Source organism: Gouania willdenowi, chromosome 17, assembly GCF_900634775.1.
Source record: "Gouania willdenowi chromosome 17, fGouWil2.1, whole genome shotgun sequence".
NCBI lineage: Eukaryota > Metazoa > Chordata > Actinopteri > Blenniiformes > Gobiesocidae > Gouania > Gouania willdenowi.
This window is the reverse complement of record NC_041060.1, coordinates 1,142,202-1,157,989: the sequence shown is the minus strand read 5'-3', so window position 1 is coordinate 1,157,989 and position 15,788 is coordinate 1,142,202. Positions and strand designations below refer to the sequence as shown.

Below are 15,788 nucleotides of genomic sequence, written 5' to 3'. Positions count from 1 at the left end.
TTTCCAATTCTTCCGGAATGGTTCAAATTTGGGTGAGATAGTATTTCAGGGTCAGAGATAATCGTGTATTACGTTAAAGCTGTCAGAAGCCGACGGAAGCTTCATGGTGCGTTCAAGTACACCTCAAATCATACCAACATTACTGCACAGGCATATTGTACCAAAATTCTGACGGCTTTATTGTAAATCATGATGTAAATGGGCATTCTACTTTAATCCACTGATTATCTCTGAGTTAATTATCTTGGGTAGTCTTACATCAGCTAATGTGTCATTTGTGGCAATATATTCAATTTATATTCTTTTAACTTTTTATTCATGTACCATTTATGACAATTTGCGTACCCCTGGGGGTACCCATACCCCACTTTGGAAACCTAGGATCTAAAGTAAACGTGTGTACCCCAGTTTGCACTTCCACATATAAATGATGGATGTAAGGCCCCCCAATAGCAACATGTGACAGATATCAGACCCTGCAGGACCTTCACCTAAATGTCCTTGATTCTGTGACCAATCTTTATTTATTTTGAAAAGATTTTGTGGAATAATTTGAGGATAATTACAGTATTTTGGAAAATTTGGGAGTTCTTTCAACAATTTGTGGTTAAACATGACTGCCATATGAGCATGGGAAAACTGTGAGCACAGCAAATATTGTGGCTCGGAACCCGATTTTCGATTTCCAAAAAAAATAATACAAAAGTTGATTTCTAGTATATTTGTGTGTCAAATATTACGACAGTTGGTGTACCGAATCATTGGCACATACCAATATATAATAGGGCCCATTACCCCGTACGTGTCGCGGGGGCCCCATTTTCCAAATAACTACTCCTCCATTAGTTCTCGTCAGATCGGAATGCAGTTTGGTATGAATACTCTATGAATGAATATATCATGAGATGCTCGGAGCCCTTTTTTTTTAAATGGGGCCCGGTGCCCCCCCCCCATTTCCGGTAATATCCAAATTTATGTGAACGTAGTTATGTGATATATCGTTTCAAAGGTAATTCAACCTAGATTACGATTATGCCTTGCACAATTCGGGCTTTTTTGGCAAGTCAAATAGTACAACAGTTGGTGGTCCAATCATTGACACAAACCAATATATGAATGGTGCACATTACTCCATATGTGCCACGGGGGCGCCATGGACTAAATTCTCTGGAATGTGGTACGTGCTATTCGTGGAGATGATCCGCGGGCTCGGCCGTTGTTCATCTGAACTTGTTGAAATACATTTTTATAGTCGTTGTCTTGACTCGGTCTTGTCTCAACTCCCAAAAGTCTTGGTCTTGGTGCATTCTGGTTTCAGGTGTGTGGTCGAACACTATCTGTGAGTGATGTGATGGATAAACACGTCTGGTGAATAGAGACCTCACTGCTACAGACGGCAATCTGATTAGAAAGAAATAAATAGAAGACGCTGATAGATTTCAAAAGAAAAGAAACCATTTATTACATTCTTAAAACCACATATAATGCATCCATTTGAACAATATGCTGTATATCGAGCTGTGTGACTGAGTGACTCTTGGACTAGTAATATACCTCTTGTACATTTTGTCGTATAGGGAAAGAAAAGGGAGACAAACTAATTTCTATTTGTACTTGTTCCTAATCTTTCCTCACTTTTAAAAAATAGATCACTGACTTTTACAAGACAAAGGTGGAGGACAGGGGTCAAAGCAAAGTGTGGACAGAAGACCCACAAATGAAAATCACAGCAAAAGAAACAATGCTTTTTGTTGTTTTCTCATGGCCTATATTTCTGGAATTCAATGTTACAATATTAGGACAGACTGGAAGGACTTTTGACACTTTGTGAGAAATAACATTCACAAAAAATAGAACTTATGTCCACAGTGATTATGGTTATGGGTCTCGTCTTCGGTGCAAAATGTGTGAGGATTACAAAGGCTAAGAGACGACACTGATAATAAAGGGACGAGAGGTCGCAGCTAGCTCCCTGAGCAGCACGTAATATAATAGCACATCCTCGCATTCTGCACCAGAACTCCCCAGAACCCCAAATAAGACATTTTCATAATCTCATTCTGCTTTAGTAATTCCAGCAAGTTCATTTTTGTCTTCTTTTTTTAAATTAATATGTTAAGGTCTTCTTTATCTAGACCAATTTTTCAGAAAATGTACTTTAATCTCCTGACATGTTCCGACTGTCAACTGGCAGTCTTCTTCAGAGGCGTCTGCTGATGATGATTTAAAGCAGTGGTTTCCAACCAATTCTTTTGGGTCATGACCCCCATTTTGTAATCACAAATTTTGATTATGTTTGTCAATTAGTGACAAGATGCACCAGTTCAGATATTTTAATACTGTTTTTTTTGTTGTTGTATAGAATACTGTTGCTTGAGATTGTGTGTGGTGTTTTAATCTGAAAAAAAAAAATAATTAAAAAATTAAAAAAATTTAATTTTTATTTAATTTACATACTGTATTTTTTTTTTTTTTTTTTTTACTAGATTGATACTTTAGGAAGTGAAAGTATAGATAGTATAGTTGTTTGAGATTGTGTGGTATTTTAATTTGAAAAAGAGTGATAATCTAAAAAATTACAAAAATACAATTTCAATCAGTAATTCAAAATAAATAAATCAATTACTAGACATTTCAGGCGACCCCATTTGAATTTCGGGCAACACCACATGGGGTCACAACCCCAAGGCTGAAAAACACTGCTTTAAATAATCCCAGCAAGTTCATTTTGTCTTCTTTTTTTAAATAAATGTTAAGGTTTTGTTTATTCAGAAGAACTTTTTCAGGAGACAAAATTTCCTGAAAAATCTCGTCTGAATAAACAAAACCTTAACATACACTGCTTTAAAGCCTCTAAAGAAGACTGGCAGTTGACATTCGAAACATATCAGGAAATCAAAGAAAATTCCCTGAAAAATGTGCGTTAATAAATGAAATCTTAACATATTATTACTAAATGCTCTATTTAGCCTTCAGAAACGGTCGAAAATGAACAGATAAAGATAAAAGTCGATGACTCAGGGGGTCAGCTGGCAGCTCTGTCTGGCCTTTTGACTAATAGTGTCCAGTGAGAAAAGAGGAAAGTTTTAAGTGCTTGATTTTTGGACAAGTGTTGAGTTCAGGACTTAAAGGAGGGAGAGAGAGAGAGAGAGAGAGAGGGAGAGAGAGAGAGAGAGAGAGGGAGAGAGAGAGAGAGAGAGAACAGTAAATGTACAAAATAATACAGTTGCACCAACCAGCAATGGAAGGTTTATGATACACAATATTGACCATTTGCCATTTGAATCCACTGAAACAAAAGGAGAAAAGACTGTCATACTACAGTTGTTGTAGTAGTAGTAGTAGTAGTAGTAGTAGTAGTAGTGGTTGCTGGTTAGAAACAAGAGGGGAGAACTGGAGTGCAACCCCCCCACCCCCTCCTTTAATCAAAGAAAAATAAAAGTACTTGAAATCGTCCTTTGAGTTGCTTTCCTTTCATCTTTAACGTCCTTTGATGTATCTCCAGGTGACAGCGCCGACTGAACGCTGACTTTTTTTTTTGTCACATCCGCAACAAGTGTCCACCACCCGTCACTCGCTATATCTCGAGACGGGAGTTGTTGCCATGGAAACCCTGAGAGTACTGTCACGAGAGGAAGAATTGTCCCAAAAAATTAGGATGATGTATCCAATCTTTTGTTCCGTCTCCATGTCTTTTTTTTTTTCTCTTCCCCTTATTTCTCAAAATGAACTCACGCACACACACGCTCCCCACCACGCTCTCCCCATATGATGATATAGTTATCTATTTACATTCTTATTTAAAATATTTATTTTATAAATGTGTATATAAATTAGACATAATCTGTATTTTTTTGTCCTGTCTCTAAGTGGCATTTACAAGGGGAAAGGGGTGTCTGGGACTGAGGTTTCTCATTGCATTACAAGAGTCTAAAAAAAGAACATAATAAAACAAAATAAAAATAAAAAACAAGGCAGCACCGAACACTAAATGTGTGTGAAATAGTTGCTATAAGCAGATCAATGATCTTTGTATTATTACCCTGTACGTTATAGTGTGTATGTGTTTGGTTGAACTTGGTCCCTAAAGTGATGGTCTTAATATTTCTGTTCCTTTTGTTCTAAAAACACTTTAAGTATATACTGAACGTGAAAGCTGTATCTGCAATGGTTGTACATTCACTGTTGTGTTCTTTTGCTTGTGCACCGGTGCCATCTATAAGATACATTCATTATTGGTTGGGCGATCCACAGATGGATCTCATATGGAACAAGTGTTGGCGCCAAACGGCCGATGACTACTAAATTATTACTATGCCCCGTACACTTGACGTTGATGCTACAATACGTGTGTGGTCTGTAGTGTAAGGTGCGTTTGCCTGCTGGGAATAAGTGGAGGACTACTTTGGGATCAGAAATGGGAGATGGAGTATTTTAAAAGTCCTCGGATTGTCTCATAAACTGCTGGTTGTTGAGCTTCGACATCTCTTATCCTTTTTTCCGTCGCTCCTTTTTTCTTTCCCTGCCTCTTAATGCTAATGCACTCCCTCTGTGTGTTTTGTGTTTCTAGCTGTTGGTGGAGTCCGGCAGAGACAACTCGCTACCAAAAACCTCCCGGTACAACGGTGGGAAGCTGTACGCAGTTTCTGGGTGGACTAAGCGGAAAAACTCCAGCTTGTCAATGTGGAGGTTGCAGATTGACTTCATTGTTGGCAGCTTGGAAACCATCTGTGAAAGAGATAGAACCAAAGTTAAGCTAAAAGCAAGTGGTGGAACATTGATCTATTTTTGGGCAGCAGCCCCAAAGTAAATGTGCTAAATGACTCCCAAAAACACACAAAGTGACAAAGAAAATGCACAAAATGACACAAACATACACAAGAAACAAAAAAACATAAAATATGCAGAATGACTCCAAAAAGAGACAAAATGACAACAAACATGCACAAGAGTCTAAAAAGACACACAAAGTGAAAACAAAAATACACAAAATGGCTCCAGAAACACATAAACGGACACGAAAAAAAACAGGCAAAATGACAGAAAATACACAAAATTAAAAAATGAACCAAAAAATGAATCCAAAAAGATACAAAATGGCTCCAAAAAGCAACAAAAATGGAGAATGACTCCAACTACACACATAGTGACAAAAAAAATGCACAGAATGGCTCCTAAAAGATACAAAACGACAACAAACATGCACAAGAATCTAGAAAAACACACAAAGTGACAACAAAAATACACAAAACAACTCCGGAAAAAACGCTAAAATGACTAAAGAACATGCAATACAGAAAAGTACACTAAACAACAAGAAAAGTACAGAAAATGATGCAAAAAACACATAAGAACATGAATAATATACAAAAATGAAAGGAAAAATACAAAAAAACACACACAAAACCCGTTGTTCTTGTATTAATGCTCAGATTGGTTCCAAACACTGACATGAATGTTACTAAAAAACAAAACAAAAAGTTGCCTATCTCTGGAGGATACTGTTAAATACTTTATAAAAGCAGTTGATAACGATACCTTGTCCAGTTTCTCATCTGAAGCATCGCTCTTGCTGAGGCTGTGCTGCAGAGCCAGGTAGATTTTCTCCTGGAGTTTCTGAACCTTTTGTCCTTCTGTCAGCCACGGACGATCTGCAGGAAAAACAGAGATTATTGTTTGTGTCGACACATGTAGTCAAGGAGCAATGATCTGATTGGCAGATTCAAGTTTGGATGGAGAGATACAATGTGTGACATAACAACTACCCCATAATACTGCCATCGAGTTGGAACTGTTGTAATATAATCCAAATTATACTATTTAAAAAAATAATAATATAATGTCATCTACTGAAATACTTTAAAAAATTGACTAAAACAATAATTTACAAAGGAAAATAGTTTTGTGATTTCTGCTCGGACTGAAATCTTTCGAAATCCAATTTAATTTTTCATGACATTTAACAGATTTGGTGACTGGCTTCTTTAAATGCATTACTTGAACGACCTTAGTAACTCACTTAGGGGAAGATTCAATAAGATCTGAAATAAAGGCTGGTAATTCAGTTGCTTCCCTAAATCCTTTAGTGACGCAGTTTCCTCACCTCACTAAGATTGCAGCAATGATTAGTGCACGTGCAGAACTGGTGCAGAACGTCCCCTTATTTAAATGAGCTTTTTGTACATGTTGTGTTGAACATGGAGGGTGAACGTGAGGGCACGGAAGCAAAAATTAAAATGTGAAGCAGCAGAATTGGAGGTGTTAGTAGAGGAAATGAATACAAAATGGATGAATTACAGCAGATAGATAGACACATTCTTTATTCATCTCGCAGTGGAGAAATGTGCGTGGATGTGACTGTGAGTGACGGACACACACACACACACAACTGGAGCATTTTTTTCATCTCCGCTGTTTTCTGTCCACATTTACTGCAGCGATGATCTCTGCGTGTGTGTTTGCACCTGCTTTTCAATCGTACTATTTTCTGATACTAAAACAATCACCACAAACAGTTCCAGATTTCAGGAATCACATTGCTCTTCCTGCAATAAATTTATTAGCATTTCCTCCTCCCATATTTTTGCTCCTCCTGGGAGCTCCGCCTACTATACATATTCATATTGGGAAGTGCGGTGGCGGTGCACTCCTGACTCCATGGGCTTTGTACTCCTTATCCACTTGTTTTAATACCACTAAACCTTTACTCAATCCGCCCCTAAGTCTCATCTGTGTCACAGGAAAAGGTTTATTTATTTGTTTATTTTTTAAAAAAAAGCTTTTGTATGTGTACATACATTTTTTCCATTTGTAGCCTACATGGCTAATATACATAAACAGCTGGAATTAAATAATAACATAACTATAATAACTGAGTATTACTTGAATAGATTTGATGTAAACATATGGAAGCCCATATGGGTGTACAGATGAAGTGTAGTGTAATATTCACCAGGTGAAAGCAGGACTGCAGCACTAAACAGAGCCATCTCCTCGTCAGACAGCTGCAGACGACACAGTCCTTTCCCCAGGTCGAACACGGCGTTCACAAGGTCATCACAACCTGTACAGAACACGATCCGTCAATCATTTACAGACGGGACGGACTGCGTAACCAAAGTCTGTCTGAGGGAGCTCCTGTTTCAGCGTGTCAACACTTCAGTAACAGACACAGACGTTAAACAGCCCTCACTGTTCACATCATGGAGTTATTAAAGAAACCAACAGTGCTGACTGACATATCATCATTATTATGGTTATTATTTTAGATAAACAGGACGGTGGGAAGATGTTTAGTTAATGTTGTGTTTGAATTTATTTACATTGATAATAAAATAAAATAGGAAACATGTCTGTTAATAAAAAATAATGAATAAATTAAATTAAAATTATATTAAATTAAGTCAAAAATAAATGTAAAATTTAAATTAAATAAAAATTAAATATAATTTAAAAAAAATGTAAATAAAATTATTTTAAAAAATGCAAAATTAATGCAGTAGAATTCTTGGAAATTGTTGATAATGTTCAATTTATTTGCCATTTGCAGTGAAAAAAACACATTGGAATATTTATGCAAAAATACACCAGTAACAACAAACACCAAAATAAACAACTGAAAGTGTGACTAAGTTTCCTCACCGAGTGCTTTGAAGAACTGAGCCGAGGCAAACTTTCCATTGAAGAAGATGGTGCTGTTGTTACTGTTGAACGCTCGGCACATGCGTATGAGCAGCACCTCCAGGCAGCCTAAAAACGTAGCCACAGATAGAGGAGAAGACATGGAGACGTGGAGATAGAGGAAGAGGAAGAGGAAGATGGCCCGAGATGCTCCAACATGCACACAACATACAACAAAGTGTAAATCATTTTTGATCCAGATTGGTGCACAGTTTTTGATATGATAATAAATTATCACATTAAAAAAAGAGTTTTTTAATGTTTTTATGTTTATGAAATATAAGTATTGTTTTTCACAATATTATATTACAACACAAAAATATTCACATTTTTATTCCAGAATTGTATGAGGCTCCGCAGTGTGTGTGAATACAACAAAAACAAACAAAGATGATAAAAAAAAAAAAAAGGTAGAAGGTTGGAGGAAAAAGGGAACTAAAGTTAGCACATTTTAAAAAACATTTCTTTTCAAAAGATAAATATTGAGTGAGTGGAATGTGTGAATATCTGAGGGCGTACACTGACCTGCTTTGAGCAGAATGATCTGGTCGTTCTGACACAGATCCATGAAGCCTGAGATACGCTTGGCAAACTCCACCACGTACTGGATGGCGTTGGTGATGTGATGGGCACACTGCTGCCACATCCACTCAGCGGACTGCAACAAGACACAAACAGGCACGCGAACGTGAGCTGGGTTCAGACCGTCGTGAGACAGGTTAGTTTTACCCTACTGATGATGTGTTGTTGCAATAGTAACACATTTATTGGTTTGTTAGATTACATTAGATTAGATTAGATTAGATTAGCTTTTATTGCCATTGTACAAGACAAATCTAAAACGAAATTGCAGCAGCTTGGAATAGTGTCCAGATATATGAAAAAAACAACAATAAAACACAATAAAATCTTAATAATTTAATTTTTAAAGCACATACATATCTACTTTAGGCAAGTAATAAAACTTTAGTCTTAAACAAAAACTTTTAACAAAATATTGCAACACCAACAAAAACAATAATGTTGTATTTTCTGATTTACTACAAAAATTCTAAATAATCTTTATTCATTAAAAAAAATATTAAAAATTGAATGAAATAAATAAAACTAAACTAAAATACACCAAACCAATGCTAAAGGGAAATAATGAAGTCTCACGCACAAACATCAAAGCATATTAAAATTTAAAATAAACAAAATCCTTTTGAACAACAATTTACCAAGTTACACAAAAAAGAAACAAACAACACAAAACAAAAAGAGTCAATAAACCAAACCAAACCAAACCAAACCAACAATAACAAAAGTTTACCAAAACCAACATGTTCCACATCAACTTCAACTCACCGCCTTTAAAGTAAACTGTACTAAATTAAATCAAATAACTACAGTAGATTATTAGTGTGTTGATTAAAACCAATTCAAATAAACTGTAAAAAAAATACATAAAACTGAATTAAATTCTATGACCGAACTAATAAAGATTAAGTAAAACACACAACTAAAACATAGGCAATGTAACTATTTGAAACCAAACTAAATACACTTAACTATACTACACAAAGCGATACATTTTTGTTTTTTAATAGCATTTACAAGGGGTATCAGAGTTCAAGATACAATACAATATTTTAGAAAGGGAAGAAGACAAAAATAATTGTATTTGTCTTTAATATATTTATTATATGTTTTTTATATATATTTATATATTTAGTGTGGTTATGACTTTTTCAATTCAAGTAAATATAAAATAAACAATAACATTAAGACATTAAAAACAAACCATGTCATCATCATGACAAAATATTCCCATTCCTAGCCGTGCATGAACTTCGCAATTTTTTTTTAAAACCCATCAAACTAGAACAGTCCACACAGCCCAAATTCAACATAAGGACATCTTTTATTCAACAATATTAGCATCGATTGTGCCTTTTGTCCATTGACTGTGTCATTTTTAATGATACGTACCTTATTCTGAAAAGCGCGCATTTCCTCTGCTGTGTACTGCACCCAGGTGAACCTTTTCATGTCCTCCACACTGTACTGACACGTCTCCAGGTGGGACTTGACGATGCTCTGAGTGATGTGCTCTGCAAAAGCAAAACAAAAAAACAACCAAAAACAAATATTAGCATCATCTAAGAATGTGCGAAATGTTATTGTTTACGATAGATCGTCAAAAAACTTTTCACCGTTAAGAATATGTCATCCCACGATAGAAATGATAAATTCCCATGTCGGAAATTAGCGAGGGCCACTGGCCATTTGTCCAACAATTTAGCCAAGAATGCCCCTAAAAACCTTTGTTTCATGGGACAAAATTGACCCTAAGTTTTTTGTCAAAAACGTATTATTCTCTGAAGCGCTGTTCACCAAAATATGCTGAATGATTAAATCATCATCTTGATCTGGTTTAATTATAGGAAGTCATAGAGTTATTTATCAACCATAACGTTATGTAACTCATTATCAGATATAAAATAAACAAGATTCAGCAGCAGTAAAAACAGTAATAGAGGTATTTCTGCCAGAAATACCAGAAATGATCAGGATTTTTTTTTTTTTTTTTTAGTCTATATCGCCCATCCCTAACATCATCTCACTCTGCTTCTGTTCTGCAGCAATGGTTTTATTTACACACACAATTCACAGAGGTGTGATCTGGAGTGAACTGCGTTGTACTTCAGAGCCATTAGATGCATTGAACGCATCCTTCAGTGCTCCATTTTCTCGCCTACTTTCAGCAGCGGTTACTACGACGCTATGTTTTCTTATCTCACAGCCCTCTGAATGTTTACTCACTGCTTACTAAAGTCGGCCCCTGAGCCTCATGGAGCTTTTATGTTACCAGAAACCATAAAACGAAGCAGAAAACACATTCATCCATGGAGGCTTCACTGAAAAAGTCTGCTTAAATACAACATTCCACGTTCAACAGTAAAGAAATATCTCCTCACTGCGTGTTTTTATCTGTCTCTGTTGTCTGTGAGATAAACTCACATTACAACTGCCTTTCTGCCCGTCCGTTTCTAACTATATTTACCCTCTTTATCTCATCTTTGTTCTGCTTTTCATATCATCCCCTCTTCTGTAACATTGGGTCTGTTTTTAACAGTAAAAACAACTGAGCGATAATCACAGCTATAACAATCAAAACGTCTGAGAAACTGTGACGGCGCCTACGTTAGAAAGCACATCAAAAATAGATGTTTTTAAAGAGCAGTAAAACAAGGACAAGCTTCTCCGACTACATCTCTGATGATTCCAGCAAGTTCTTTTTGTCTTCTTTCTGAATAATATGTAAGGTTTCATTTATTCAGACAACTTTTTTTTAAGAAATTGACTTTGATATCCTGACATGTTTCTACTGCCGAACGCTTTGATGTTTTCTTGACTTACACATAATAATTAAAGCACGTTCATTTTAAGGTTTCAATTAATTTAGATAAGATTTTCTCAGGAAATTTACTTTGATCTCCTGATACGTTTCTACCGTCAACTGTCAGTCTTATTCAGAGGCATCTGCTGATCGCTTTGATGTTTCCTTGACTTTATCACGTAATAATTATAGCAAGATTATTTTTATCTTCTTTCTGAATAATATGTCAGGGTTTCATTTATTGAGACAACTGTTCCTCAGGAAATCCAAACTTAAAAGAAAACATCAAAGTGATCAGCAGATGCCTCTGACAAGGAATTATGTTAATGTTGTCTTCTTTTTAAAAAACATTTAGGGAGAAACTCGTTGCCGATTGGATGTTGTGACACAGCGTCTCTTGAAGTCGCTTGAAAAGTTCAAAATGTTCAACTTTGAGCGACTTCCAGCGACTTAGATCACGCGATTGTTGAGTCGCTGGAATTGCATGTGTTGCTTGACGTTGCGTCATTTACATTGATTTTGAATGTAATCTAATTGCCAGAGTTGCTGAAGTTGGTTTCGGTGTGAACACACTTAGAATTGCTTAAATCGCCCGTGAGGAGTCACGTGAACATAATTGCGCTTTTTGCTTGTTTCATCTCTTCATCTACCCCCATGACGTAGGGAGAAACTCATTGCCGATTCAAGGTCGCGACACAGTGTCACTCGCTTGAAAAGTTAAAAAAAAATTCAACTTTGAGGGACTTGTCGCGCAACATGAGTCGTCATTTACGTTGTTTATGAATGTAATCTAGTCACATGACCACTTCTATCCAAGAAAACATGGTTGAGCTACGAGTGGACATAAGAGGAGACCAAGACATTTCTTAGCATCATCATTATATTATATTATTATACAGCAAACAACAAAGGAATGCACAGTGTTATACGGAAGTTAATAGCTTCCATCTTCCTGCAGAGAAATCTCACGGGATGAGATTTCACGAGTCATGATGCTCCAAAACAACCTTCAATGGAAACACGTCTGAAGCTCAATTATACTTTGTCGAAACTTTAGAATTATCGCTTTTATTTTGCGAAAAACTAATAGCTAGAGTTGGAAAAGTTTTCCGCATTGCATTGTGGGTTAGTTACAGTTACTGACTCACCAAGATCTGTTATCGAGCAGTCGTCTGGCAACTGGTCCAGCAGTGCGTGTGCGTGTCCCAGCAGCATGTGAGCGTGCGTGTGCAGCATCCCATTGGTGTCTGTGGCGTCCATCATGGTTTGCTGCGGGGAATTCTGATTGGACAGGGATGAGGAAGAGGACGAAGAAGAGGACGACGAGTTGGATGTGTTCCCAGTGCTGGCTCCGCCCCCTCCCAGCAGATCCAGACTGCAGTACTCGCTGGCCTCCTCGGGGGTCAGCGGCAGGTCGAAGAGGTCAGGCAGTGCCGCGATGTCGTCCAGGTCGCTGAGGGTGGAGCTGGAGCCCCCGCTGCTGTAGGAGCGACTCAGACCCTCCTCCACGTCCTCCGCACCCCCGCCGCAGACTCCGTCTTCTCTGGGTAAGGACAGGGTGGTGGAGTCTGGGCCTCCAGAACCTGGACATTCTTGGGACTTCTGGTGTTTTTGGACTTCAGCGTAAAGGCTGTCGCGCTGCTTCTTCGACATGCGTCCAAACTTAACCGCTGCAAATAGAAAGAGGTTTTTGTTAAAGAGGCAGTATTATGAAATGAATCACTTTATAATGGTTTTGCTACATTCCTTTAGCGTCATTCAGAGGGTCAAAGTTCAAAAAGTTCTGTTGCCTCCCTCCCTTGTTATTCTACATTTTGTATAAAGTCAGCTCCAACTGGGCCAGTTGGATATTTCCTCACTAATGCGTCACAACACGGAAACTCCTCCTCCTGACAATCCTGGCTCCTCCTACCCTATAAGAATGTGAGCTCCTCCCTCTTAAACTACCTCACAGGTAAAACAAACATAGTGACGGCAAATTAACATCACAGTTAATATTTTTAGGTTCAGTTTAAAGATAATCCGAAGAGCAGTGTGAGCGCTCACAATCAGTTTCACTTTTAGCATCCGTTATATCGCCTTGTATCGCTTTTATGGGATGATCTGACGTGTCTGCGACCCAATGCCACGCAGCATTGAAAACTCCAGAAAAAAGGTGAGTTTGGGAAAATGTTTACTACTAAATAAATGTAATACTATGTTGTTGGGGTTGTTAGAATAAATGGAGATGGATGAAAAATAGCATAATACTGGCCCTTTAAACTACAGCACATATGTTAAACTCAAGGCCCATAGGCCAAGTAATACTGCATTATTTAGTGTAGACATTCCTACTTTTCATCTAAATACAGGGCGCTGCGCTTGTGATGAACCACAGTTCTCACGCCCTTGTCCTTCCATGTTATATGTGATTGTCTTTTCATGTTTGTTGGACGGGATGAAACTGAAACAAAATTTTGTTGCTCTGTAACATGTGCAATGACAAATAAAGATTGATTGATTAATTGTTTGACATTAATTTATTTTTTAAAAGCTGGAAAATTCTCACAAATTATCCCACAGAATTCTGGTAAATTACATGGCAAAATTCAAGAAAATTAGTTGACAATCAAGGCATTTTTTACCAATTGCTTTAAATTCTGGATTTTGTGCTTTTTTCCTTCACTTTATTCCCACTTGATGTCAAACTCATTCGTTACTAAGATGAGTTTGATACCCCTGAACTACAGCAAAAAAAAACCCCCAAAAAAGTTGGTCATCGGATGATTTTCAGTTGCCAGGTTGGAATCTAAGGCTGTGAAAGTTTGTTTTGCTCACTGAACCACACTAACTCTGTGTTCCCGTCTCTATTTACAGGTTGCAACGATGGCCGACTCATGATTTCCTGTTTCTACACACACATGATTTATTGTCTCTCAGCTGCTGACAGTAAACAGCATCGAGTGTCCACTGATCATAACAGCAGCTTTTTAGGAAGTGCAGAGGTGTAAAGAGTACTAATATATCCTACTCAAGTACAAGTACACATTAGCTCAATTAAATAGTACTCAAAGTTTCACCCCCCAACGTTTATTGTGGGTAATAAATCTTGCCACGGCTCACTTACATACAGTAAACATCTCACGTATAAACTTAAAAATGAAAACTTATTTTTCCACAAAGGCATCTGCATAAAATAAAAGAATTGTCAAAATATACAATTCTTTTTTAGAAAAAAAATAACACCAATGAATTCATTCAAGATAAAAAAAATAATCCCCAGGCTCTAAATATAGATATATTTATGAACTCTAAAACTGACATTTAATGTTGTTTTGGCACCGTGCATTAGTAAGTCATTTGTAAAAATATTACAGATTCTGAAAAAGTTAGAAAAAATAAAAAAAAATTGAAGTTATCAGTTGAAAGCAGCAATCACACACTCGCAACCCAGTGCTCCATCAGGCAGCACACACACAAATATCCATCCATCCATACATTTTCAGAGCTGCTTTGTCAGCACACAAACAAACACACACACATTTCCACACTGCCTTTCGTATTACTCCCACATCATTGATTTATTTTACTTGTCTCTCTTCCTCATACTGTTCACATGGTCACATGGTACTATATGTGTGAAAGCACCCTTAGTGTCATTGTTGTATTAGAGAGGTGAGAGCAAAGGTGCGCATGTAGCTGTGGGGTGGGGCAGGGGGCGGGGTGGTGCAGAGTGTTTACGACAGTGACATAACCAAAAGGGACCTTTAGGGGGAGCTCTAAGCGCAAGTTACTTAGTTCTGCTTTAAAAGTAAAAGGAGGAATGAAGTTGTAAATTGGGTGATTTTTGGCAAAATGGAACAATTATACAATTAATAATATATATACATCTTTTTTAAAAGCCAAGATATAAGAAAATGAATGGGAACATTTTGAGAGAAAAAGTGGAATAATTGAAAAAAAATTAATTTCTTTCTTTTTTTAATGGGCAAAAAGCAAATATGTTTAAAAAGTTGGAAAATAAAACCTTGACTTTTTTTTAAAGGATTGAAATAGCTGAAATTCTTAAAAAATTAAGTTATCAACTGAAAAAGTAGAAATTGTAACTATGGAACTTAAAAGTAAAAGGAGAAAACAAGTTGAAAATTTGGTTCAAGTGGTTTCGAAAACAAATGAGAAAAATTTGTGTTTTTTTTTAAAAGTGGGGGAAAAATTAATTACAAAAACATCTTTTTTTTATTTCTTACATTTTTAAGTTTAAGTTTACTTCTTAAATGTTGAAATGGATTGAAATAGCTGAAATTCCTAAAAATTTGGAAAAACACGATTTAGAAATATACTAAAAAGAAGTACAAGTACTCATGAAATTACAGTAACGTGAGTACTTGTAATCCATTACTTTCACCTTAAAGTCAGTGTCTGCTGAAGCCCTTTGAACTCCTGTGTTTGGAGTTATTATTTTTTTTTCTTATTTAAGGACTCGCCTGTTTGGTGTCACTTCAGCTAAAGATGTTGTGTAGTTAAACAAATGAGTTGTGTAAATTAGAGAGTGTGTGTGTGTGTGTGTGTGTGTGTGTGCGTGCGTGTGTGTTTACCATCTCGGCTCATGCCCAGAGCCAGACACTTCTGCAGACGGCAGTGCTGGCAGCGGTTACGGTTGGTTCTGTCGATCAGGCAGTTTCTCTGCCGGGAACACGAGTACATGGCGTTGTTCTGTTGGCTGCGGCGGAAGAATCCCTGATCACGC

General features: G+C 36.9%; 1 protein-coding gene across 1 annotated transcript in view; it reads right to left on the bottom strand.

Annotated features, from left to right (window-relative positions):
• Positions 1-3,643: 3,643 nt before the first annotated feature.
• The window catches only part of LOC114478837 (nuclear receptor ROR-beta-like), a 29,797-nt gene continuing 17,652 nt past the window's right edge, over positions 3,644-15,788 (bottom strand). The window contains exons 3-10 of the mRNA XM_028472124.1: positions 15,637-15,778; positions 12,211-12,732; positions 9,652-9,773; positions 8,206-8,338; positions 7,642-7,749; positions 6,953-7,063; positions 5,539-5,651; positions 3,644-4,728 (exon numbers count right to left, since the gene is read on the bottom strand). Of these exons, the coding sequence (XP_028327925.1) occupies positions 4,567-4,728; positions 5,539-5,651; positions 6,953-7,063; positions 7,642-7,749; positions 8,206-8,338; positions 9,652-9,773; positions 12,211-12,732; positions 15,637-15,778 (1,413 nt within the window). The 3' untranslated portion in view covers positions 3,644-4,566. The remainder of the gene's footprint in view (positions 4,729-5,538; positions 5,652-6,952; positions 7,064-7,641; positions 7,750-8,205; positions 8,339-9,651; positions 9,774-12,210; positions 12,733-15,636; positions 15,779-15,788) is intronic.